Source organism: Sus scrofa, chromosome 3, assembly GCF_000003025.6.
Source record: "Sus scrofa isolate TJ Tabasco breed Duroc chromosome 3, Sscrofa11.1, whole genome shotgun sequence".
NCBI classification, from domain to species: Eukaryota; Metazoa; Chordata; class Mammalia; order Artiodactyla; family Suidae; genus Sus; species Sus scrofa.
The window spans coordinates 114,403,120-114,428,622 of NC_010445.4; the positions used below are offsets into that span (position 1 = coordinate 114,403,120).

At 38.2% G+C, this 25,503-nt stretch overlaps 1 protein-coding gene across 16 annotated transcripts in view; it reads left to right on the forward strand.

The window, feature by feature from the left end:
* Window positions 1-25,503, forward strand: part of ITSN2 (intersectin 2) — a 145,129-nt gene that overhangs the window by 39,801 nt on the left and 79,825 nt on the right. For all 16 annotated transcript variants that reach the window (XR_002342965.1, XM_021088358.1, XM_021088350.1 and 13 more), the window contains 13 exons: window positions 1,251-1,343; window positions 3,122-3,185; window positions 3,994-4,157; window positions 5,763-5,969; window positions 6,109-6,205; window positions 7,141-7,280; window positions 13,801-13,864; window positions 14,791-14,928; window positions 16,107-16,192; window positions 16,870-17,132; window positions 18,816-18,965; window positions 21,442-21,582; window positions 22,751-22,838. Coding sequence is in view for 15 of the 16 variants with exons in the window: in XM_021088358.1 (XP_020944017.1) it covers window positions 1,251-1,343; window positions 3,122-3,185; window positions 3,994-4,157; window positions 5,763-5,969; window positions 6,109-6,205; window positions 7,141-7,280; window positions 13,801-13,864; window positions 14,791-14,928; window positions 16,107-16,192; window positions 16,870-17,132; window positions 18,816-18,965; window positions 21,442-21,582; window positions 22,751-22,838 (1,695 nt within the window). In the remaining variant the exon portion in view is untranslated. The remainder of the gene's footprint in view (window positions 1-1,250; window positions 1,344-3,121; window positions 3,186-3,993; window positions 4,158-5,762; window positions 5,970-6,108; window positions 6,206-7,140; window positions 7,281-13,800; window positions 13,865-14,790; window positions 14,929-16,106; window positions 16,193-16,869; window positions 17,133-18,815; window positions 18,966-21,441; window positions 21,583-22,750; window positions 22,839-25,503) is intronic.

Below are 25,503 nucleotides of genomic sequence, written 5' to 3' on the forward strand. Positions count from 1 at the left end.
GTCTAAGAATGGTCAGGGGAGAATCCTGAATTTTCTTATGATAAGTTATATACACAGATGACCCCCAACCCCTTTGGTCTTAATCATGAGCCAGGAAACAGCTAAGAAAAAGTGACAGGAGATCCTGTTGTGGCGTAGTGAAAATGAACCCAACTAGTATCCATGAGGATGTGGGTTCAATCCCTGGCCCCACTCAGTGGGTCAAGGATCTGACATTGCCATGAGCTGTGGTGTAGGCTGCAGACACAGCTCAGATCTGGCATTGCTTGCATAGGTCAAACATTCAGACCAGGTGTAGGCTACCTCCCTTTGCCAAGGCTCCAATCAACAGAACCCTCAGTGACAAAGATGCTGTCTCCAGTACCCAGAATCTAATTTCATTAGAATTTACCAGCTAGCCCTCTTGGTGAAGGTATTTAGTTTGGCTAGTAGTAGTATACCAGTATTAATTTATGTGTTTTGACAAATGTACTGGGGTTATGTAAATTGTTAACAGTGGAAATTGGGTGAAGGATATACAGGAACTCTGTACTATCTTTGCAAGTTTCCTATGAATCTAAAAGTATTCCAAATAAGAAGGTTATTTTGAAAAGTACCAGATGGCACTTGGTAACTTCCAGAATAAAGGTAAGATGAGGATGGTATTTAAGATTCTTCATAATTAATTCCTCCTATTTCTTAACCACTTTCTCACACTCACATGGTACTTTAGCTATTAGTCTACTCATAGTCTACTCAGCACAGTTACAGCATCTTGAACATGGCTTGACTTCTCATGCTATGCCCTTTTTGTGTGAAATGCTCTTATCCCACCTCTTCACATGGTAAAATTCAAGCCAAGCTTCAAGGCTTTGCCTTGGTCTTATCGTTAGCTCATCCTTGATGCTGCTTTTATGTATTTCTGCTTAGGTAAGAAACATTGTAAATAATGGTAGTCGTTTTCTAGAGTGAAGAATTCCTTAAGGATGGGAATAATACTTTGTTCACCTTTTTATTTGCAGTATTTAGGTTGTTGACCATTTCCATTGGGTGGTATATAGTAATTGTTCAAGTAGGTGTTAATTGAGTGAATGAGTGAAAAGCCTTAGGGCCGTGCAATATATGGTTATGATAGAACTTTCCTCTTTGTGTCATCAAGTATTAAATAGTGTCATTAAATGGACATCTGTGATCCATATTTACATTTTGGAATTGTATCAAGTATTCTTATATATACACTATAGTACCTTTGTCTTTCTTTTATGTTTTAGGAGGGCCAAACATGTGGGCTATTACATCTGAAGAACGGACTAAGCATGACAAGCAGTTTGATAACCTCAAACCCTCAGGAGGTTACATAACAGGTTTGTGTTTTTAATTTGTGAATTATGCTCATTTTCTGTCCTATCTTACAATTAGTTTTGATTTGTCTGCCTTCATATTTGTATTATTTAAAATTCATATCAATCAGAATTCTAGAGTTTGAAAAAATATGGCTTCTTATTTTACCTGGAATCATCTTAATTTGTCTTTTTTGATTTGGCATACGGAAGATCTTTTCTTGATCTTAAATGATAGTCAAGAATTGTAGTTTAACTGTCCAGTTTCACATTTTGACCTTATAGCTGAAAAGTTTTTAATTCATTTAAGATAGTTGAGACTTTTTCCCCAAATTTATTGATGTGCTTTTAATATGTTGTGTTGGTTACTAGTATAATGATCAGTGTGTATATATATCACTAGAAATATGTATATGTATTAATAGAAATATATATATGTATCAGTAGAAATATATACAGTCAGTTTTTTACCAAGTAGAAAAAGGTAGACATAGTAGAAATTTGTATCTAGTAGAAATATATATACACATTTTTCTTGAAGATAATCTAGATTTTTTACCCCTGTTTTCCCAACACTTAGCTTTGTTTGTCTTTGAGAGGTTTTATAAACATTGATTGTTGATGCTAACTCTTGTTTTGCAAAAAGATCTCCAGAACCAAAAGAAGATTAATTTAGATGTGTCTTTAGAAATTTTTTCTATAAGTGAAACTTTCTTTTCTGTGCCAAAGCACCTTAGTGCTTTATTTACAGTAATATAAGTAAAATGGTTAATATTTGACAAATCTGTACTATATTTCAGATACTATACTAAATACACTGTCTCCTTTAACCTTCACAACAAGCCTGTGAGGTTGCCCTGTCACTGTCTGTATTTTAAAGATGATGGAACTGAGACTTAGAGGTGTGCTGTAACTTAACCGAAAGTCGCAGAGATGGTTAGTGGTGATCTGGGGTTGGAAACCATTCGGTGTGACTTAGGAATCCATCCTCTTAACCATTATAGTTTAGTGTTATCTGTACTTCCGTAATAATAACTACCTTACCTGGTATCTGGGTTGGGATTTGGTTACAAGGTAATAACTTGGTCTGTTACTGTCTGGTGGATGCTAGCAGGAGACTTGGAATTCCTGAGTTAGAGACAGAGGACACACTTTCTGGTGGCATAGCTGGCAGCATAAACATCGACATGTTTCTGTCCATTTCCCTTATCCCCCGAGTCACGTAGGGGCCATGCAGAGAGCCCAGAAGGATGCTACACGTGTGCATGGTTGTCTTACAGAAGAATACTGAGCTTCAGGGAACCCACTGCTTTTTAGCAAGCATAAGCAAGCTTGTTTTTTTGTCCCAGAGGGAAACATTAACTTATAAGATTTTTCAGTGCAAACCCAATTCTGAGAATGGTCTGGGTAGAGAGCAATTAGGATCTTACGTTCTTAGCATCCACAGCAGACATGTAGGACTGTCAGATACCCGTGAGGAGTAACTTTCCCAAACCTAGTACTTTCTTATTTAGAACTTTTCTAGGGAATAGCGTTTTTAACTATATGTTTTATTAGATGTATAAAGTAAGATGAATAGTGTGATCTTTCATCACTGATTAATGCATATAACTTCAGTTGTAACATTTTTATTTTAAAACATCTAAGTCTTATTAAAGTAATATAAATAATTTTTCTTTAATGATTGGAATTAAAATTTAAAGTAAACCAAGAACATTATTATTATTGGCCATTATTATTCAGAGGCATCAGAGTAATCACTTAGTAATATGCTGTTTGATTTTTGTTTTTATTGTCTTCAGGTGATCAAGCACGTACCTTTTTCTTACAGTCAGGCCTGCCAGCTCCTGTTTTAGCTGAAATATGGTAAAATGTTTGCTTTCATCGATGAACTTAACTTTCTGATAATCTGGCTTTGTTGTTTTTGGTACTTAGTGTTAAAGTTCTTTTTATTTGTAGTTTGTTATTAAGAGTATTTGTTCAGTTTTTCTGAAAATAAATTTTATTGCATAAATGAAAATCAGTTGGAGTTTTGTTCTGTAGGACACATTTCTAATTTCCTTAGAATTTCTAAGGAAAGATGTGTACATTTCTATTGAAAAACCTTCTTTATAATTTGGCGAGAGTCTTAATCTTCCTTCTGTTATTTTGTAGTTTCATTTATTTCATCATCTGTAAACCCCACATTAACCCACTGTTACCCTGTTCCTACCTTAAAGAAATTGTTCTTTATATTATCTAAGGGCTTGTTTTTCTAATATATTTGCAACGAACACCAATCTCTATTCCATTCTTCTTTCCATTCAGAATATTCCCATTTTGGCAGACTGTCAGACATGTAGCACGCATTTAGTAAATATTTGAACAAATGAATAAATTCTTTAGAATGACTATACTCTTACATAATTTCTTTCCATCTGCACTGGTGGAATTCATCCCAAAGGCATCTAGATTCTATATAGGCTGGTAGTATTTTATTAGATACTATCTCTGGTCATTACTTCTTAATGTACAGGTTTTAGCTTTTCGTTACACATACAGACACATACACACACACTTAATTATTAAGTGATGATCTACATGTAAATGCTATGTCATTGTTTTTATTTTATCATCCTCCTCAAAGGTCATATTTACCCTGTATACCAATCTACCCACACCGTTGTCCTTTTAGGGCTTTATCAGACCTGAACAAGGATGGGAAGATGGATCAGCAAGAGTTCTCCATAGCTATGAAACTCATCAAACTGAAGCTTCAAGGCCAACAATTACCCGTGGTTCTTCCTCCTATTATGAAACAACCTCCTATGTTCTCTCCATTAATTTCTGCTCGTTTTGGTATGTGTTTATTAATTGTTTAGATGCATTTGATAGTTAAACTTGATTCCTAGGCATAACATTTGAGAATCAGAAAAGGATTTGTTGGCATAAAATGGCACTCCCCAGATTCCCAAGTTAATTTTCATGTCAGAGATAAGAAATGTTAAATTTGCTGTCATAGCTAGTGCATCCATGAGTCCCAATTTTCCAGGGACGGTTCTAATTTATGTCTGTTATCCTGGCATTTAGTTCAGTTAGGTGTTCCTTTTCATAATTCCCAACAGGATGATAAATTATGTGATCCTGCTAGTTATAGCTGATCCTAAATACTATTCTTAATTAGTTTTCTCTATACTCTGTATGTGTTCACAAAAAATGTGAACAATTTTAAACTCACTTGAAATGATTTAATTTGGGAGGTAATTTAAAATTACACATAAGTAGAAATTTCTTTAATTTAAAAGTTAATTAACCAGCTAAATTAAGAGCTAAAAGATTGCAGACTTTGTACTAGAGAATTTACTTATTCATGAGAAATAACCCGTTTCCCATTCATTTTGATTAGCCTTTTCTTATTAATTGTTTGTAAGAAGCATTAATTGGAATGGACCATTTAGTTAGATATCTCTGTGTATCTGAAACATGTGCTTCCACTTGAGATGTTCTTAAAATGTTTAATTCTGTCATGATTGCAGTGAATTTTAGAGATAAATACTAAATGTTGTATAATCATATTTATATAGTGTACTTCATATTCTGTGGTTTGTAAATGAATAAGAATCATCCTTTGTTTCTTTTATTTATTTATTGTCGATTTAAGGCTGCATCTGCGGCATATGGAAGTTCCCAGGCTAGAGGCTGAATCGGAGCTGTAGCCACCGGCCTGCGCCACAGCCACAGCAATGCTAGATCTGAGGCCCATCTGCGACCTACATCACAGCTCATAGCAACGCCGGATCCTTAACCCACTGAGCGAGGCCAGGGATCAAACCTGCATCCTCATGGACGCTAGTCAGATTTGTTTCCACTGAGCCACAATGGGAACTCCCTTTGTTCCTTTTAAAGAATTGTTCTTCAATCCATATGTGTGTTACTTACTAGAAAAGTGAAACAAGCATGCTTTCTTCTTGCATAGTATGTGCTTAAATGGGTCTCCTAAAGTATGTAGTATTCAGAACATCTTTTACAGGAGATGGGTGAGTTTGGGGAGTTTGTGTGTGTGTGTGTGTGTGTGTGTGTGTGTGTGTGTGTTAACTCAACAACAATGTGTTTATTATCCCTACGCAAAAACTCACATTTGATCAGATAATTCATTCTCTCTTTGAGGATACTAATATTTAATTGGAAAAGACTTCTTAGTTTTATTGAAAATGCCAGAAAAGAACTTTCAATTCCTTAGTGATCATTCCCTTAGTTCATACAGGTCAGATTATTTTTATTATCAAGCATTAGTTTACCTCTTGCACTGCTGGGTCAAAGCTGCTTTAGTGATTTTTTTAAAAACTAGTTTGCCCATCGTGTTTCTGTAGATACAGGGACTGCTCATTGTGCTGATTTGTTTTCCGTCATATGTTTTATAATTGATTTACCAGCACTGGAAAATGTGTTCTGTTTTGTCCTTAGGAATGGGAAGCATGCCCAACCTGTCCATTCCTCAGTCATTGCCTCCAGTTGCACCTATAGCAACACCCTTGCCCTCTGCGACTTCAGGGACCACCCTTCCTCCTTTAATGATGCCTGCTCCCCTAGTGCCTTCCGTTAGCACTTCATCATTACCAAATGGAACCGCCAGTCTCATTCAGCCCTTATCCATTCCTTATTCTTCTTCAAGTAAGTTCTTTGTGTCTAATGACTTAGTTTCTTTCTTCATATGAAATACTGTTATATTTGTATCCCAGTAGATACAAATTTCCTTCATACTTTGTGAAATTGTTTAGTGTGAATCTTTTTCTTTTTTCTTTTTTTGTAGCATTGCCTCATACGTCATCTTACAGTCTGATGATGGGAGGATTTGGTGGTGCTAGTATACAGAAAGCCCAGTCTCTGATTGATTTAGGATCTAGTAGGTATGAATACTTAAAACTTGCAACTTTTTAGCCTTTCAGTAATGAGTATTTAACAAATGACTTAAAAAAAAAAGCCTCTGAGCTTACCCAGGTTTTACTTTATAATGATCAAATGTAAATAGTTAAGGTAAATTTACTACTTATAATTCACATAAAATTATTTTTTGAATTATTGACTTTGCCATTTACTTTTGAAAATAAGGTTTATGTAAACTAAAATATTCTGCAATATTTTTAATCATTTTTTTTACCTAAAGCTCCATATTTTTCAATTCAAAAACATTTCTGAAAACATCTCATAATCATTGTGCATTATTTTTTTCTTGAGAAAAACCTGCTGATTGAGTATCCTTTAGATTTTAGAAAGAACAAAAGCATCAATGTTCATTCATCCCCCCTCGTGTAAATCACAGTAACGCTCTTTAAAGCAATGACCCAGAAGAACAATGTCCTCCTTGCTTAAACACTCACTGATTGTGTGATCTTGTTGTTCTCAATAGCATTGAGCCATAGTTTGTCCATTTACAAGATGGAGACAGTAATACCTTTTAAGTGTGTTGTAAGAATTAGAAATAATATTTGTGGGAGTTTTTCTGTGGCACAGTAGGTTGAGTATTTGGCAGAGCAGGTTCAATCTCTAGCCCAGGAACTTCTGCTTGCTGTGGGCGTGGCCAAAAAAAGAAAAGAAATAATATTTGTACAGGCCCTAGCACAGTGCAGGGCCTGGCACATGATAAGTTCCTTATATATGGTAGTTCTATACTTCATATAGCATTTGCTCTTTCAAGATTAAGGATAATTGCTTAAATTTTTAAAATGTCAAATACAAAAGCAATTACTATTATAATTTAGAAGGTCTAAATGTCTCTGCCTTGTAAAGTTTAACTAACTGTATTTTATTTAGTAACAAAAATTTTAAATGAATTTTGTTACAGCTCAACTTCCTCAACTGCTTCCCTCTCAGGGAACTCACCCAAGACTGGGACCTCAGAGTGGGCAGTTCCTCAGCCTTCAAGATTAAAGTATCGGCAAAAATTCAATAGTCTTGACAAAAGCATGAGTGGATACCTCTCAGGTAAGCAGTATACAGTGCTTAAGAATATGAGAGAGTTATGTTTTTTATATGGACTTGTACTGAAGAACTTTTATTTGAGGAGTTCCATGGTGGCTCAGCGGAAATAAATCCGACTGGGAACCATGAGGTTGTGGGTTCGAAGCCTGGTCTCATTCAGTGAGTTAAGGATCCAGCATTGTCATGAGCTGTGGTGTAGGTTGCATACGTGGCTTGGATCTAGCATTTCTGTGGCTGTGGTGGTGGCCTGCAGCTGTAGCTCCAATTCGACCCCTACCCTGAAACTAAACTAAAATATTCTGTGATATTTTTCTGCAGAATTCTGCGAAATTTTCTCCATATGCCATAGGAGCAGCCCTAAAAAGCCAAAAAAAAAAAACAAAACACACACACACACACAAAAAGCCACTTTTATTTGAAATTGTGTGTTGTAGCTCATTTAAAATTTTAACATCCGAAAAATTTAACAGATGTTTGATAAATACAAATAATGTTTAAGTTCCATAAGGGTCCAAAGTTCTTACAGACTAGTTGAGCACATAGATATAAGTCCAGCTTTTTGGAAAGAAGACCTCTCCCTTGATAAAGTCAAACTTCATCCTCCAATGCAGTGAGTGGAGAGTCTCCCATGACAGTGTGGCTCTAAACTTCACCCTAAGAGACCCCTGCCTCATCTGGTCTTTCTCTGCTTGTCCTTCCTAATGCCCCACATGAGTGTTGTTCACCTTTTCATGCTCAAACCCAAATGTAGACCTAGAACCTGACCTTAGATCCCCATAGAACATTTGAGTCCATGCTAGAACAAACATCCAAACTTTACAAATTGAGGATAAGGAAGGGGACATAAACAGAGGGAAACAGGCAAGTAGAATTCCTCCTTCTAACCCCCCCCTTCACTCAGCAACAAGTTATAGTTTAGACAGTAAAATAGTTGTTTTAAAATAATAGCACTTTAAAATGCTAGGGAACATAGAATAGGAGATATTAATACTGAAGAGATCAGATAAAACATCTTATAGGAAAGGAGTATTGAAGCCCTACCAGGAAAGAAAGAATTAGGAGTCACAGAGATAGAAATTGAAGGTAAAAGCATTTTAGGGTGACAAGGAAGAAATCCTAAGAGCAAAAAAGTACATGACATGTTCGGAGAATGGAAAGTTGTCTATGAAATAAGAGTATGGGGTCTCTAGTTGTGCAGTGGGGCAAGGGAGCAGTAAAACTTTTGGAATTCATTGGATAATCTAAAATATTCAGTGCTTTCTTTGAAGATACATACCTATATGATAAAAGCTTTTAAAAAAGAATCACACACAGGAGTTCCTGTCGTGGCTCAGTGGTTAACTAATCCCACTAGGAACCATGAGGTTGTGGGTTCGGTCCCTGCCCTTGCTCAGTGGGTTAAGGATCCAGCATTGCTGTGAGCTGTGGTGTAGGTCGCAGACGCGGCTCGGATCCCGCACTGCTGTGGCTCTGGCATAGGCTGGCAGCTACAGCTCCGATTAGACCCCTAGCCTGGGAACCTCCATATGCCGCGGGAGCAGCCCACGAAATGGCAAAAAGACAAAGGAAAAAGAAAAAGAATCACACACACAAATCAGGATAGTAGTTGCTTTTTCTGGGAAGCATGGAGATAAAATCAGGAAACACAGATAGCTTCAAAGCATTTAATGATTATCTGGTTCTTACATTAGGTTCATGGGTGGCTTTTATTATTACGCTTCATAACTGACAAATACACTATATTTTATGTTTATTAAATATTGTATAACAACTATATGTTCCATAACTTTATTAAATTATATGAAACAAAGTGTGTGTGTGTATGTTTTTTTTGTCTTTTTAGGGCTGCATGCGCTGCATATGGAGGTTCCCAGGCTAGGAGTCCAATCAGAACTGTAGCTACCAGCCTACACCAGAGCCACAGCAATGTGGGATCTGAGCCTTGTCTGCGACCTACACCACAGCTCACAGCAATGCCATATCCTTAACCCACTGAGTGATGCCAGGGATCGAACCCAAGTCCTCATGGCTCCTAGTTAGGTTCACTAAGCCTGCTGAGCCATGACGGAAACTCCCAAAGTATATTATTAATTAATAGTATTATATGAAACAATGTATATCATATTTTTAAGTATTCCTTTTTTTACATTTTTTGTTTTGCCATGCCTGTGGCACGTGGAAGTTCCCAGGCCAAGGATCAAACCCACACCACAGCAGTAACCAGAGCTACAGCAATGACAACACCAGATCCTTAACCTGCTGTGCCGCAAGAGAACTCCTCTTTTTACGTTTTAGCATCTCTAGAATTGGGACATGTGTTACCATCAGTGATGTCTTAGCATTGTGTAATGGTTTCATTGGCAGTGTTTTTTTCCTTTTTAGTATTATGTAAAATAATGATGTGTCTTATAATTGATGGCATCTTAGATTCTGTGAAATATGGTATTCAGACTATTTGGCATTAAAGTCACGTGCTTCCTGTATTTGAAAAAAAAATAGACTTCTTTGGGCCCTACATTTTGAGTTAAAGAAGTTAAAAAAATTTTTTTTGTTTTTATTTTTGGCTACACCCACGTCATATAGAAGTTTCCAAGCCACAGCTGCAACCTACGCCACAGCTGTGGCAACACCAGATTCTTTAACCTACTGGGCCGGGCTAGAGGTTGAACACACACTGCTACAGAGATGATGCCAGATCCTTAACCTGCTGTGCCAGGTTAAGGATCCTCTTTTTCTTAGTAACAAAAGAGGACTAAAAAGACATGTACAGAAGTGTTCATAACAGCTTCATTCAAAACATCCAAAAAGAAATAGTCTAAATGTCCATCAACAGGAGAATAGATAAATAAATTATGATGTATTTCTATAACAGAATACCCTACAGCAATAAAAATAAACTGCTGGTACATGCAGCAGCACAGATCATTTCACAGGTGTTGTATGAGTCAGAATTCTGGCACAAAAGACCCATAATAGTTATTTATTTATGTATTTGTTTAGCTCCATATGCACCTGCAGCATATGGAGGTTCCCAGGCTAGGGGTCGAATCAGAGCTGTGGCGACTGGCCTACGCCACAGCAAGGGATCTGAGCTACATTTGCAACCTATACCACAGCTCATGGCAATGCTGGGTCCTTAACCCACTGAGCGAGGCCAGGGATCAAACCTGCATCCTCATGGATACCAGTCAGATTCATTTCTGCTGAGCCACAGCAGGAACTCCAAGATCCATAATATTTAATCCATTTATGCAGAGTTGAAGAACAGGAAGCCAAATTGGTGATGATGAAAATCAGCAACAGTGTAGTTACTCTGTTGAAAAGGGGGCCATGTTAGAACCTTCTGGGATGCCGGAAACATTCTGTGTCTTCAATGGGTGTTGGTTGCATGTGTGCATACTTATGTAAAAATCCATTGGTCGCTACATGTAAGGTTAGTACACTTTTAAGTACTGCAGAAATGGATTATAATCAAAGGTGGGTTTGTGTTGAAATATGAAGGACATGAGGAGCCTATGAGGAAATATTCCCTTCATATTACTTTTTGTTTGGTATGTGATACATTGCATGAAGGTTGTTTATTGTATTGTTTTTAGAAAATGTTATTGTTAGACCTACAAGAGCAAAGCTATATGTCTGTAGTTAAGGGAAGGATTGATTGTCCTAGGTAAAAAAAAGTTGTTTTTGGTGTCCTGAAGCTGAGCGTGAGCCCCAGTATGAGGACAGGGCTAACCTAGACTTACATGGTATGCTTTGTTCAGTGAATATAGCAGGTGAAGGTCTAATTTTTCTTTTCTTTGTTCTTCCTTTTTTCTTCCCCATAAACTCAATCATGATTTATTTAGATTAGTTCATTGACTCAGATATTTCCTGAGTCATATATCTTCCAGGCACCCTATGTGGCACTGGAATGCAGAGAGGAGGAAGACATGGCCCATAGCTTTTCAGAGCCCCTAGTAGATGCCATATCATCACAGTATTTGGTTAGCAGTACTGTGATTACTATAGATGAGAAAGTGACTGACTCTGAGGATGTAAGAGAGTGTTTCACAGAAGAGATGACATTTGAGCTGGATCTTAAGAGGATAAATAGACCACCAGGTAGAGAGCAGAGGGACTGGTTTATAGGCACAGGAGCAGGTATCCACAGGATTGGCAGACTGGCGGTGGGCATGTGCACGTGAGCTTGTCTTGGTACAGTGTTCTGTTGCCTCACTCTGGCCTCTGTCTTACTCACATTGCCTGCACACATTTAAATCTTCTGCCAGGGTGCTTTTAATCATTTCATTCCTTCCCTTCCTCCTCTTGTTTGCTCTGTTGCCTACTTCTAGGGGTCTGCTCTGTTATCTTTGTTCAGGAGCTAGAACTTCAGGTATTGAACCTTTCTTCAGGTTGGAAACTTCTGTTGGAAGAATATTCCTTTTAACACCAAAACTGGAGTTCCCGTCGTGGCTTAGTGGTTAACGAATTCGACTAGGAACCATGAGGTTGCGGGTTCGACCCCTGCCCTTGCTCAGTGGGTTAAGGATCTGGCGTTGCCGTGAGCTCTGGCGTAGGTTGCAGACACAGCTTGGATCCCTCGTTGCTGTGGCTCTGGAGTAGGCCGGTGGCTGCAGCTCTGATTCAACCCCTAGCCTGGGAACCTCCATATGCTGAGGGAGCGGCCCAAGAAATGGCAAAAAGACAAACAAAACAAAACAAAACACTAAAACCTCAGATCTCACTTCCTATAAGCAGTCTATTGAGGAGTAATTAATTGAGTGAGGCTATTTCCAGTGTATTTTCCATAGAAAAAGATAGAAAAAGAATGGAAAATATTTTAAAGATAGAAAAAGAATGGAAAATATTTTAAAGTTGTGTAATATAAACATTTGATTGCTTGTTACAATACGTGGCATATTCGAGTTTATTCTATATAGTAAATGTAGCTTTGATTATCCAGATCTCTGTTCAAAGCTCAGCAAAGCAATGGGTTTAGTGGCATCTGTGCTGGCTTTGTAGTGGGAGTTATTGCTGAGGAAGAGCTGGCAGATGTATATCTTCTGTGCAGAGTTGTTGGGGCGGGACTTGGCTTGGGCTAAACCCAGGATACGACTGACTCTTCTTGCACTTGTGGTTTAGGCACCTGAGAGTGGGAAGTGTAGCACCTGCTTTACTGACTAGGAGACCTTCCCTAGAGAAGTCCCAGGGTTTGTCATGGTCAGAAAGCCACAGACAAGCTCACCAGGAGTGAATGCTCCTCCCAAGAAGACAGGGATATTCTGTTCTGGAATATATTCTTTGAAGATCAGGAGCCTCTTACAGAAACATATTTTTGTTTCCTCACACTGAGGAAGAAAAAAGTGGAACAGTTTATCATACATAGTGAACCTTCAGTGAATGTTAGCTATTTTTATTTTCAGATGCTATCATATAAGTAAGCCCCCATTGTATCTTAGAAGAGGATGACTTTGGATTACAACTTTATTTGCTACTTCAACAAATATTTATTAAGCATCTATGTACTAAGCATAGGTATACATTAGTGGATAAAGCAGTCAAGATTTTTATCTTCATAGAACTTAGCATAATAGGGGAAACAGACAATAGATAAAAAAGTAAATAATTGTTACATTACAAATTATGGTATGTGATAAGGATAAAAACAGGAAATATATTGCATGGTAGGGTGGGCAGAGAAGGCCTTTCTGAGAAGGCGACGTTAGATTGTGACTTCACAGGTAAGAAGGACCCAGACATGCAGTAATGTAGAATTGTAGGACTTGGTGTTGGACGTGGGTGTGTGGGAGCAGAAGGGTTCAGGGGTGACTCTGATTTCTGGCATGAGCCACTGGATGGACTATGATGCCATTTATAGAGAAGGGAAAACTGAGGAAGAATAATTTGGGTGAAGATTGGGAAGAGGGGCATGGATGAGGATTGAGAGAGTAGTTTTATATGTATTTGGTTTGAGATGCCTGTGAAATACACATGTGGATTTTTCAGTTGGGTATAGAAGTCTAAACTTGGAGGAAGCGTTTGGGCTGTGGATGGACATTTGGGAATCATGAGCCTCTAGGTGCGGTTTAAAGTCATAGAAGTGGATGTGAGTTCATAGAGAGAAAGTGCCCAGTTCAGATCCTTGAAGAATGCTAACATTTACAGGTCACTTAGAAGAAGAAAAGTAGAGGAAAAGAAATAATCAGTGAGAGATAAAAGCAAATCTGAACATGCTAGGAAGCTGTGTTTTGATAACTTGGCCTCTAATACTCTGTGCTACTGGCTTGGTCCTTCGAGTCAGTCACTGTGCGTATCATTATTTTCTCAAAGGACATGGGAGCACTTGGTTCTAACTCTGGATTTTAAACTCCTTGGTCCTGGGAGTGTGTTTGTTTTGATGACTCTTGAATGCTCAGTGCCTGGTGCATGGAAAAAACTGATGCTCTCCCAGGATAGCAATAGTGTTGTTCCACAGTTACAGCTATTTAAGTGTGCATGCTTTTTAAAAGCTAATGAACTTTCTTTTATGTTCTTTATCAATCAGGTTTTCAAGCTAGAAATGCCCTTCTTCAGTCAAATCTTTCTCAAACACAGCTAGCTACTATTTGGTAAGTTTGATTGTGATTTTAACTATACATTCTCTATTATTAAAAAAAGATATTGTTTCTATAAAAGTCTGTGATTTAAAAAATGTTCCGTGTGAACCCTGGCGATCAAATAAAAGTGTATAAAGTGTTGTTCTTGAGAAATTGGCATTTAATTATTTTACAAGTAAAACTGTTTTGTTTTGTTTTTGTTTTTTAAGGTCTGCACTGACAGCATATGGAAGTTTCTAGGCTAGGGGTTGAATCAGAGCTACAGCTGCCAGCCACAGCCACAGCCACAGCAACACAGGATCTGAGCCACATCTGTGACCTACATCACAGCTCATGGCAACGCCAGACCCTTAACCCACTGAGCGAGGCCAGGGATGGAACCCTCAACCTCATGGTTACTAGTCAGATTCGTTTCCACTGAGCCACAATGAGAACTCTCCTGGTTTGCTTTTAAATAATGCCTTCAATGGAGAATTAGAGAAAATTGCATTTTTAATATAGAGCTAAATATGATGTGATAGGTAAATTAACCATGAACCAAGACAAGCCACCTTTTCAGATGTATTTCCCTTTTCATTCCAAAGTTTCTTCCCTCTCTTTTGTGATATGAAAGTTAAGGGTAAAGATTAGCTTACTTTTCTGTATGTATTTACGTTTCACTAAAATATGTTAAGGCAGCTGTTCAATCTCTTGTTTTAAAAATAAAAAATTGGGAATTCCCTGGTGGCACAGCAGGTTAAGGATCTGGTTTTGTCACTGCAGTGGCTTGGGTCACGTCTGTGGCATGAGTGTGATCCCTGGCCCAGGAATTTCCATATGTCACAGGCATGGCCAAAAAATAAAAAAATTAAAAATAAGAATAAAAAATCTAATTCTTCTGAAAATATTTTACTCTGAATAGACTCTTTCTAAGTTGTGAATTTTCATATTTTCTTTAGGACTCTGGCTGACATTGATGGTGATGGACAGCTGAAAGCTGAGGAGTTTATCCTTGCCATGCACCTCACTGATATGGCCAAAGCAGGACAGCCATTGCCACTGACTTTACCTCCTGAGCTCGTCCCTCCGTCTTTTAGGTGAGTGCCTCTGGTGGTGAAGAGGTATTGTTTTCGTCACTTGGCAGACATGATTATTACTTGCGGATTTCCTAGGGCCTCTGCTCTAGTTTTGTAGATAGTTAAACATTTACACTGCCATTTGATTTTGGTGTTTAATGAGTTTCACTGGAAAGAGAATGGAAGTAGGTGTGTATTTTCACCATGTTATAGATAAGGAAACTGGGAAACTGATGACTAAACAGATTAAAAATAAATTAACCAGGAGTTTTCGTTGTGGCTCAGCAGATTAAGAACCCGACACAGCATTCGTGAGGATGCAGGTTTGATCCCTGGCCTTTCTCAGTGGGTTGAGGATCCAGTGTTGCCGCAAGCTGCAATGTAGTTTGCAGATGTGGCTTGGATCTGGCATGGCTGTGGCTATGATGTAGGCCTGCAGCTGCAGTTCCAATTCAACCCCTCACCTAGGAACTACCATATGCTGCAGGTGCAGCAGAAAAAAGAAAAAGAAAAGAATAAATTTACCCAAGAATAGCAATTGGTGAAATGATTTGAATCCAGATCTCTTTGGCCTTTTTTTTCTTTTTGCCTTTTTTTTTTTTTTTTTTTTTTTTTTGCTGTAGCATACAGCAGCTTCATATGGGATCTCAGTTCCCAGACAAGGGTTCAAGGGATTCAACCCACATCACAGTTGTGAATGTGCCAAATCCTAACCACTGGACCACCAGGGAACTCCTTCTCTGGTTCAATAATCCATATACTGCCATACATTGTAACTATAGACCATACTATGTTTTAAATATCTTTAATACTGTATTCTAAGTATTAAATTGCTCTAGGAGTTTCTGTCGTGGCTCAGTGGTTAACGAATCCTACTAGGGACCATGAGGTTACGGGTTCGATCCCTGCCCTTGCTCAGTGGGTCAACGATCCGGTGTTGCTATGAGCTGTGGTATAGGTCGCAGACGAGGCCCGGATCCCACGTTGCTGTGGCTCTGGAGTAGGCCGGTGGCTGCAGCTCCGATTCGACCCCTAGCCTGGGAACCTCCATATGCTGCAGGAGCAGCCTAAGAAATGGCAAAAAGACAAATAAATAAATAAATAAATAAATTGCTCTAATCATTGGTAGTCTATATAGTCTGGTCTAAAAATTCTCAGATTGAATAATGCTAAACTTACTTGTTGTTTGCTCTTCTTAGAGGAGGAAAGCAAACTGATTCTATTAATGGAACTCTGCCTTCATATCAGAAAATCCAAGAAGAGGAACCTCAGAAAAAATTACCAGGTAACGTTAAGTATCCAAGTTGTGTATTTATAGTGAGTTCTCTTAGATTTTTACCTTGAAATGTAAATGAATATACAGAATTTTTACATTCTTAATATCTTATATGCTAGACAAGAAACTATTTGATGAATGGGGTGGATTTTGATGTCAGTTGAGAAGAGTATGTAGGAAGAAGAGATGGATGTGTATATTTGGAAAGAGTGTATGTATTATATCCTAGTTAAAGTGTTTCTCACAATTTTGGAAAAATCATTAGACTAAGCTTTGTGATAAAATCTTTAGCTTTTAAAAAAAGTTTAAATATTGGTTGAAAAGGTATATGGGTAGATATTTTTAAATATTGAAAAGCATATACTAAATATAACAAGTATATAGCCACATAGCTTTGGTTGTCCTTGAGGAAATTGCTGAGAAAAAAAATTGAAAAGTATTTTTATTGGCAGGAATAAAAAAATCATTTTTCTCTTGGATGAATTCAACCTTAGAGATTTGTTTTCCAAAAATGAATATTCTTAGAAGAGAGTAAATATTTTACTATTTACATTTGAGTTAAAATTATCCTTAGGAGAAGTATCCAAAAAGTAATAGCACTCACTTGACCACAGGGCATGAGGATATTGAAATGAGATTCTGTAGCCTCTTAATGTTGAAAAATGCTCACAATATACCTTATTTAGTTACGTTTGAGGACAAGCGGAAAGCCAACTATGAGCGAGGCAACATGGAGCTGGAGAAGCGCCGCCAGGCCATGATGGAGCAGCAGCAGCGGGAGGCAGAGCGCAAAGCCCAGAAAGAAAAGGAAGAGTGGGAACGAAAACAGAGAGAGTTACAAGAACAAGAATGGAAGAAACAACTTGAATTAGAAAAACGCTTGGAGAAGCAGAGGGAATTGGAGAGACAGCGTGAAGAAGAAAGGAGAAAAGAGATAGAAAGACGAGAGGTTATTTTTTTATTTTTTGTCTTTTTGCCATTTCTTGGGCCGCTCCCGCGGCATATGGGAGGTTCCCAGGCTAGGGGTCTAATTGGAGCTGTAGCTGCCAGCCTGCGCCAGAGCCACAACAACGAGGGATCCGAGCCACGTCTGCGACCTATACCACAGCTCACTGCAACGCCAGATCATTGACCCACTGAGCAAGGGCAGGGATCGAACCCGCAACCTCATGGTTCCTAGTCAGATTCGTTAACCACTGCGCCACGACGGGAACTCCCCGAGAGGTTATTTTTTAAAGTTATTTCATTTCCCAGTAAAATCATTTTATTTAATAAGTTGCTACACTTCATCTGATTAAAAAACGGTCATTTTTGTTATGCCTTTTCTCAGCATCATTCAGTCTTATCCTGCATAAATCTGACTCTTCCTTCCCCTGTGGAGGTAAAGCAGATACTTGCTTATGAGGAGTTTTTAGGGCTGACAAGTGGGAGAGAAAGCATGTCTGCAGGTGGTATCTCACTCAAAGCAGGATTGGTTGCAAAACTGAGTTGGGTGAGGAGCCAGAGGAAGAAGTCATGTTGATCAGCTCATTAAACGAAAATAAGCTTAGGATCCAGAGTAAGATGCCAAGTAATTGGAGAGGCAGGGAGATGAGAGTGGGAGTCTCAGAGCCTCAAGAGGAATCAAGAAGTGGGCTTGCACAGGTCTTTGGGATAAATGGTGCTGTGTGGGGTCCCTGGGAGGCCAGCTGTGTTTTCAAGAGCTGTGCATGGAGCACAGTAAATTACAGTGACACTGAAATAACGTAAATAAAAGTTTTTTTCTTCCCTGATACCAGAATAAAGGTGCCGTTATTCCTACCAACATTTTTATTTATGAAGTCATCCTTTTGTTTATTGAGAGAAAAATAATTGCAGCAAGAGGATGGTCCTATGAAGCAATCAGAAAGTCTGATGAATGAATTTGCTTTTGTGGAAGTCTTTAGTTTAGGCCCTTTGTTAGAACTAGGTTTGCCCAGTTTCCCTTGGACACTCAAGCCCACTAAGTATTAAATGCTGCCTCACCTTTACTTTGTCATTCCATCAGTTTTCGAATTAAAATTGTCAATTTAAAAATTAACTTTAGGGGGAGTTCCCATCGTGGCATGGTGGTTAACGAATCTAACTAGCAACCATGAGGTTGCGGTTCGATCCCTGGCCTTGCTCAGCGGGTTAAGGATCTGGCATTGCCGTGAGCTATGGTGTGGGTCGCAGATGCGGCTCTGATCCCGAGTTGCTATGGCTCTGGTGTAGGCTGGTCACTACAGCTCTGATTGGACCCCTAGCCTGGGAACCTCCATATGCCGTGGGAGCAGCCCTAGAAAAGGCAAAAAAAAAAAATAAATAAAATTTTAAAAAATAAAATTAACTTTAGGGAGTTCCCATTGTGGTTCAGTGGTGATGAAGCCAACTAGTATCCATGAGGACTTGGGTTTGATCCCTGGCCTTGCTCAGTGGGTTAAGGATCCAGTGTTGCAGTGAGCTGCAGTGTAGATTGCAGATGCGGCTGGCTTGGATCTGTGGCATAGGCTAGCAGCTACAGCTCCAGTGTGACCCCTGGCCTGGAAACTTCCATATGCCTTAGGTGCAGCCCTAAAAAGACAATCAGTCAATCAATCAATAATAAGAATTAACTTTAATTCATTATTTTCAGGCAGCAAAACAGGAACTTGAAAGACAACGTCGTTTAGAATGGGAGAGAATTCGTAGACAGGAGCTTCTCAATCGAAGGAATAGAGAACAGGAAGAAATTGTCAGGTTAAACTCTAAAAAGAAGAGCCTTCATCTCGAGCTGGAAGCACTGGTATGGCTATAAGTTTAAGAGAAATTTATCTGAATGATGCCAGAATTACCTATTGAAAACTATTACTAATTTTTAAATCTACCTCATTAATATGTTTTAATGTAATTAGTCATATTTTTGTATGTGCTTTGAAACAGTCTAGACAGTATAGTTTGCTAAAAAAAGGATAGTGACTCAAAATGTTGCAAATTATATTGTGGTCTTAGTTCAGATGTGGATAAACCATGTCCTCTTGGGCAAGATATTCCTTTCTCCGTGCCTCACTTAAGGTTGTGCTGGTTCGGTGATTTTTCATTTTTCAGTTTTCAGATTGGTCTCTGGATGATGGTCTACAGGGGGCTAAGCAAAGTGTGGCAGGACAGTGTCTCCTCTCCCAGTACTGTCCACGCCTCAGAGAAGCTCCACATTTATCTGCTGTACTTTTATTGAAGGTTTATCAAGATTTGCTTAGAAATAAAGGATTCTACTGCTAGAAAGAAAAAATGACTTGAAACTGCTAACCCAAGTGATCTCTTAACGTTTCCTTCCAGTTCAGTAGGACTATGGTTGTTAATTAATACTGACCATTATGCTTATCAGTTTTTACACACCAGACGTCAGAGATCAAGCTGTTAAAAGGCTTGTTTGAAATGAAGATGAGAAGATATAAAGGGTCTGAGTAAGGTATACTATTCTACTAGACCCTGGAATCCTGTAAGCCTGACCTAATAGTATAGTAGGGTTTTGCAAAAAATGTGTATATAGCCATGTGATGGAGCCATAGTTACATCTTATTTAATTGTAGCCTAACATTTTGTTTGGTTGATGGATTAAAATTTTGAAAACCACAATGTTTGAGTCAGAAAGGTACTATTTTATGCTTCCAAATGAATAGGTAAGTATCCTACAATTATTAATCATGCCATAGTACAACAAAACAGTCCTAATAACTCTTTCTTTTTGTAGTTACTTGGATGTCTGTCTGAACCACCACCTTGACTATTTGTCCTTAAAAATACAATGAGAGGAGACCTTAAGATTGATTGTTTTTTCCCCAAGAACTTGGGTAACACATCAAGCAATAGCATAGATTAAAGTGCAGAGTCTAGGAAGGTCCAGAGCCCATACTTACATATGCTGTAGATAATAACATGAGCTCTAGGATGGACACAGCATGTTCCCTTTAGCATGTATTTCTCAAATATGAAACATACTTTTCTGTAAAGACTTGCATTATCATTGATTTTTAACCAGGGGCCTCATTATCTCTTCACCCCCACTGTATTTACTAAGGCTGCCATAACAAAATACTACAGACCAGGTGACTAAGACAATAGAAATTAATTTTACCACAATTCTGGAGACTCAAAGTCCAAGATCAAGGTGTCAGCATGTTTGATTTCTTCTGAGTCCACTCTCCTTAGCTTGGAGACACTGCCTTCTGAATGTGTCCTCACGTGCTCTTTCCCCTGCCTGTGAATCTCTGCTGTCTTTTTTTGTATCCAAATGTGCTTTTCTTTTCTTTTTTTTTTTTTTTTTTTTTGTCTTTTTGTCTTTTTGCCATTTCTTGGGCCGCTCCCGTGGCATATGGAGGTCCCCAGGCTAGGGGTCTAATCGGAGCTGCAGCTGCCAGCCTACGCCAGAGCCACAGCGACGCAGGATCCGAGCCGCGTCTGCGACCTACACCACAGCTCACAGCAACGCCGGAACCTTGACCCACTGAGCAAGGGCAGGGATCGAACCCTCAACCTCATGGTTCCTAGTCGGATTCGTTAACCACTGCGCCACGACGGGAACTCCCCCAAATGTGCTTTTCTTATAAGGATACTAGTCAAATAGGAGTAGGGCCCACCCATATGATCTCATTTGATCTTAAGTATCTCTTTAAAGGTCCTGTCTCCAAAAACAATCGTACTTTGAGGTTCTGAGGCTTAGGACTTCAACGTATGAGTTTGGGGAGGGGCACCATTCAGCTGACAATACCTCAATCTTCTTATTAGCTTCCATTGAGAATCTCTGCTTTTGTTTTGTTTTTCTTCTTGGTAGAAGGGGAAAGGACTGTTGGTATAGAAGAAGAGAATTGTGGCCCAAAAGGCCCTCTTGGACACTGTTTAATTAGAGGAATTAGATGACAGCAGTAAGGGTAAAAAAAGAAGTTCAGAGAAGTAATGCAAAATGTCGCATGCAAACATTTATTCCTCATTATTCTTTGAGGTTGTTTATATCTTAATATTATAAATTAATGCATAAATGCTGAGTTCAGATAAAAAACATTGCATTTGTGCTTTCTCATCTTAACATAATAGACTCTTAACACTCAGAATGGTGTGTTTCCTGCTAATAACTCTCTCAAGTTAACTTGGTTTTAGACATTTATCTTAGACTGAGTATACATGATAAATAACATTTAAAATTTACATAAAAAGATTATTCTCTTGATAGGAACATTTCCTATTAGTATTTTATGTTACTGTGTATTTATATGCTCTTCCTATAGAATGGCAAACATCAGCAGATCTCAGGCAGACTTCAAGATGTCCGACTCAGAAAGCAGACTCAAAAGACTGAGCTGGAAGTGCTGGATAAGCAATGTGACCTGGAAATTATGGAAATCAAGCAACTTCAACAGGAACTTCAGGTAAGTCCTTTGCTGCTCAGTTGTCCTTAAACATGAGCAGTTATTAATAGTTCTTCCTAATAAAGTGGCTTTTGCTTTTTGGGTCGTGAACCCCTGTGAACCTCTATTAGACCTCCTTTCTAAAAGGATGTAGGTATACACAATCTTATATAATATCAAGAAGCTCATAGACTCCCTACAACTGTGCTCAACATCTAGTGAAAATCTGATTAATATTTATACATAAATGGTTATTTACCACTTTGAGGGTTTTGTGTTTTTTTTTTTTTTACTGCTATATCTGCAGCATATGGAAATTCCCAGGCTAGAGGTTGAATTGGAGCTGCAGCCGATGGCTTCATCACAGCCACCAAGACACCAGAACACCGGATCTGAGCTGCATCTTCGACCTACACCACAGCTTTGGTAGTGCTGGATCCTTAACCCACTGAACAAGGTTGGGTCCTTAACCTGCTGAACCACAATGGGAACTCCCACTTTGAGTTTTAAATCTTTAATAAACAAATACATAAATATATGTCTGTTACATTTAACTAAGGTTATTTTTACTACTTTTAGGAATTTTTTATCTAATATTATTCTTCTCAGAATTGTGGTGAGACTATTAAAAGTGTCCCTCAGGGACCTGGCAATTTTGTTCTTTACTTGCAGAATAGGGCCTCTGGAATTATTCTGCATCTCAAGAGTCCTCTTAACTAAATATATTTTTTGTGTGGACTAACCTCAATTAACAAAGCGTTAATTTATACCTGCTTTCCCAGTTATCCCCAAGTTTTTAGTCCCTCTTTGATACTCGCTCTGGAGAAGCCTGGCTTGTTTACAGTTACCATTTAGTGCAGATACCAAAGGTACCACTTAGGCTTTGCCTGCTGTCATCCTTCATTATGCTGAAATTGCCAGGCTTCTAGATGCACCCTGTTAACACAGCTTTCTTCACCACCTTTTCTTTTCAGCTAGTCATTCATAATGGATTTATGTGTAAATATTCGTATTTTAAATCATGTGTAATTCCATTCTAGTTTATTCATAAGTCATAAGCAGTTTACATACTCTTCTACATATTATTCCTATGCTAAGTTTCAAGGGCAATTAAATCATGTTTTTACATTTTCAAAATATTCTAAGCATTATAGATTTTTAATCAGGTGCTACTTTTTCTTTTTATAAGGAATATCAAAATAAGCTTATCTATTTGGTACCAGAGAAGCAATTATTAAATGAAAGAATTAAAAACATGCAGCTCACTAACACACCTGGTAAGTCACTAAGATGTTTTTGCCTTTTGTATTCTTTTCTGAATAACTACATCAGTCGTATTCTGTTGCTTTTTAAAGTGGCATTATTCTGTTAAAAATAACATGTTTCATCTGTAGTTAAAAATTTCAAAATAATGTGAAAATTATTATCACAGGTGTTCCCCCTGTGGTTTGACTTCCTGTCTTGATATTATTTTTATTTAGATATTTCAAATATGAATCAAATAAAATGTAGACTACAGTTAAACAAGACCTAGGTTTGGCTTGAACACAAGGCTATGTGTGCATTTTGACAAAATCCTACACTAATTGTGAAGAGCTCTTTGTTTGGGGACTTTTCTATGGAGTCAAACCTGTGGGATTCTAGGGTGATAGTGTACAGCAAGGAAGGCCTCAGTAGACTGGTATGCCTGTCTCAGACCTTTTATATCATCTAACTCTGTGATTCATGTAAAGAATTTTACCAGCTCGGCCCTCTGACACTTGCGGAACAAAATATTCCAATGTAATAATATGGCATTTCTCTTGATTCAAGTCCCAACGAGAAAACTGAAAGAAAAAAAAATAAATCTCTGCATTGGATATCATAGCATGCCAATAACAGGATAGCAGAAGAAAAATTTATTTAAAGAAAAGAAACTGCAAATGTGTTAGAACTAGCTAGAATATTCTAAATGTCTCCCACTGAGTGCCTGCCAGTCTTTTCATTCCAGAGCTCTTCGTCACACTTTTGGTTGTTTAGGAGGTCCAATAAATAGCATCTCTCATCTTTGCCCAAGTTCTGAACAAATTAAGAAAGAAGGCAAAGGAGCAAGACGTGAGAGACCAAAATATCACCCCATTATGAATAAGGCTAATGTTAGCGTGGCTTATCTGTGAGGGGCACAGCAGCCCTGTGAAGACATTAGGTGCATGAACAAAATGCAGATTCTTGTGGGCAGTTCAATCCCAAGAAAGCAAGGGATAGGAAAGATGTAGGGCTGTGTACGTCCGGGTCCTTATCTTGATCCCACCAGTTATTTAAGAGGTAGAAAGAAACTGGGAGTGCTGTTGTAATAAAGATCCCTTTACATAGAGGAAACACCAGGAATAGAAAAATTCGATCTCGTGAGCTACTCTTATTATGTCTCACATCTTGCACCGATGTCTCTTCTCAGACAAGTCTTCCATGCACGTGATGCTTTTCTTGGCTGTTCAAAATGTATCAACTCTCACCTTAGCCTTCACAGGCATTCCAGAGGCAGGATAAGGCAGCCCTCCTCATCTGTACAGGATAGAAAGTACATTGCCATCCTCATTGTATTTGCATTGTGAATAAGATGTAGGACATGTCTTAGTAGGGACCTGGAAGAGCTGCTCTTTCTCTGTGGAATGTGGTCCAGTTTAACTTTTATTAATTTATTAATCTTTAATCCAGTTTAGAATAGGATGCGTTTGTTTGGAGTTTGCAAAGTACCCTATATCCCTTAGATTCTTCTCTCAATAAGAATAATTATTTAAGATGACCAGCCATGTGCCAAGCACCATGCTAGGCAGTTTTCATGCATTACTTCATCTTTACAACAACCTGTGAAGTTGTTGTTATTCCCATTGTGCAGCTTGGGAAAACTGAGGTTCAGAGAGAATAAGTAGTTATCCAAGATGGTGTAGTAGTAGGTCTCAAATTCTTGTGTGTCTTACTCCAAAGCCCACTCTACTACCATGTTGCTTGTTCGGTTACCTAACACAGTGCTCGTGGATATATGCTCAAATTCAGTATGAAAACATCCGTTATTATTGCTGCTTATTTTGAATACTTAGAATGACTGTTCTTTTATTGTTGTCTTTTCCCATTGTTTGTCTCCCACCTTGACCATAATAGGACTCACACTTTTATGTACCACGAACACAAGGCAGTGTCTTGCATGTAGCAGATGTGTAATTTAATGATTAAATATTTTTTGAAAAACTGGAAAACTGTTAGAATTATAAGAGAATTTAGCAGGGTGGGTGTCTGGATACCAAATCAGCATATAAGAAATCGATAACTGTACTATATATCAAAAAAAGGTCTCATTCTATTTAGCATTTTCATTGTTAAATGAATAAAGAAGAAATGCACAACCATAAAATTTTACTGACAGATATAAAAGATTCCTGGATACGTAGATCCATATTATATTTCTGAATGAACTAGCTCAGTATTTTAAATGATGTTCTCTATTAATTGATCCATGTATTCAGTTCTGGTCAGGTTTCTTAAAATGACCTTGGCAAGATAATTAATAAATTCACCCAGAAGAGAAAATATGTAAGATGAGGCACAAAATTAAACAGAAATATGTTAGTGGGGGGAGGAGACTAGCCCTGTCAGAGCAAAACATAAGTTATGAAAGGTATAGTTCCTAAAATAATAATGTATTGTTGGTCAGAAATAGAAACATAGAACAATGAAACTGAACAAACAATCCAGTAACAAACATATATATATATATATGCCATATGTATGGCAATTTAGGATAAGGTAAAGTTGGCATCTAACCATCAAGGGGAAAAGGATGAGCTTACAGTAGTTACTATCTCTTCATTAAGTGATTTGGGGGACAGTTGATTACCTGAAGGGGGGTGAAGAAGCTCTTTACCTTACTCTGTGTGCAGGAATAAATTGTAGATAAAATAAGAGACT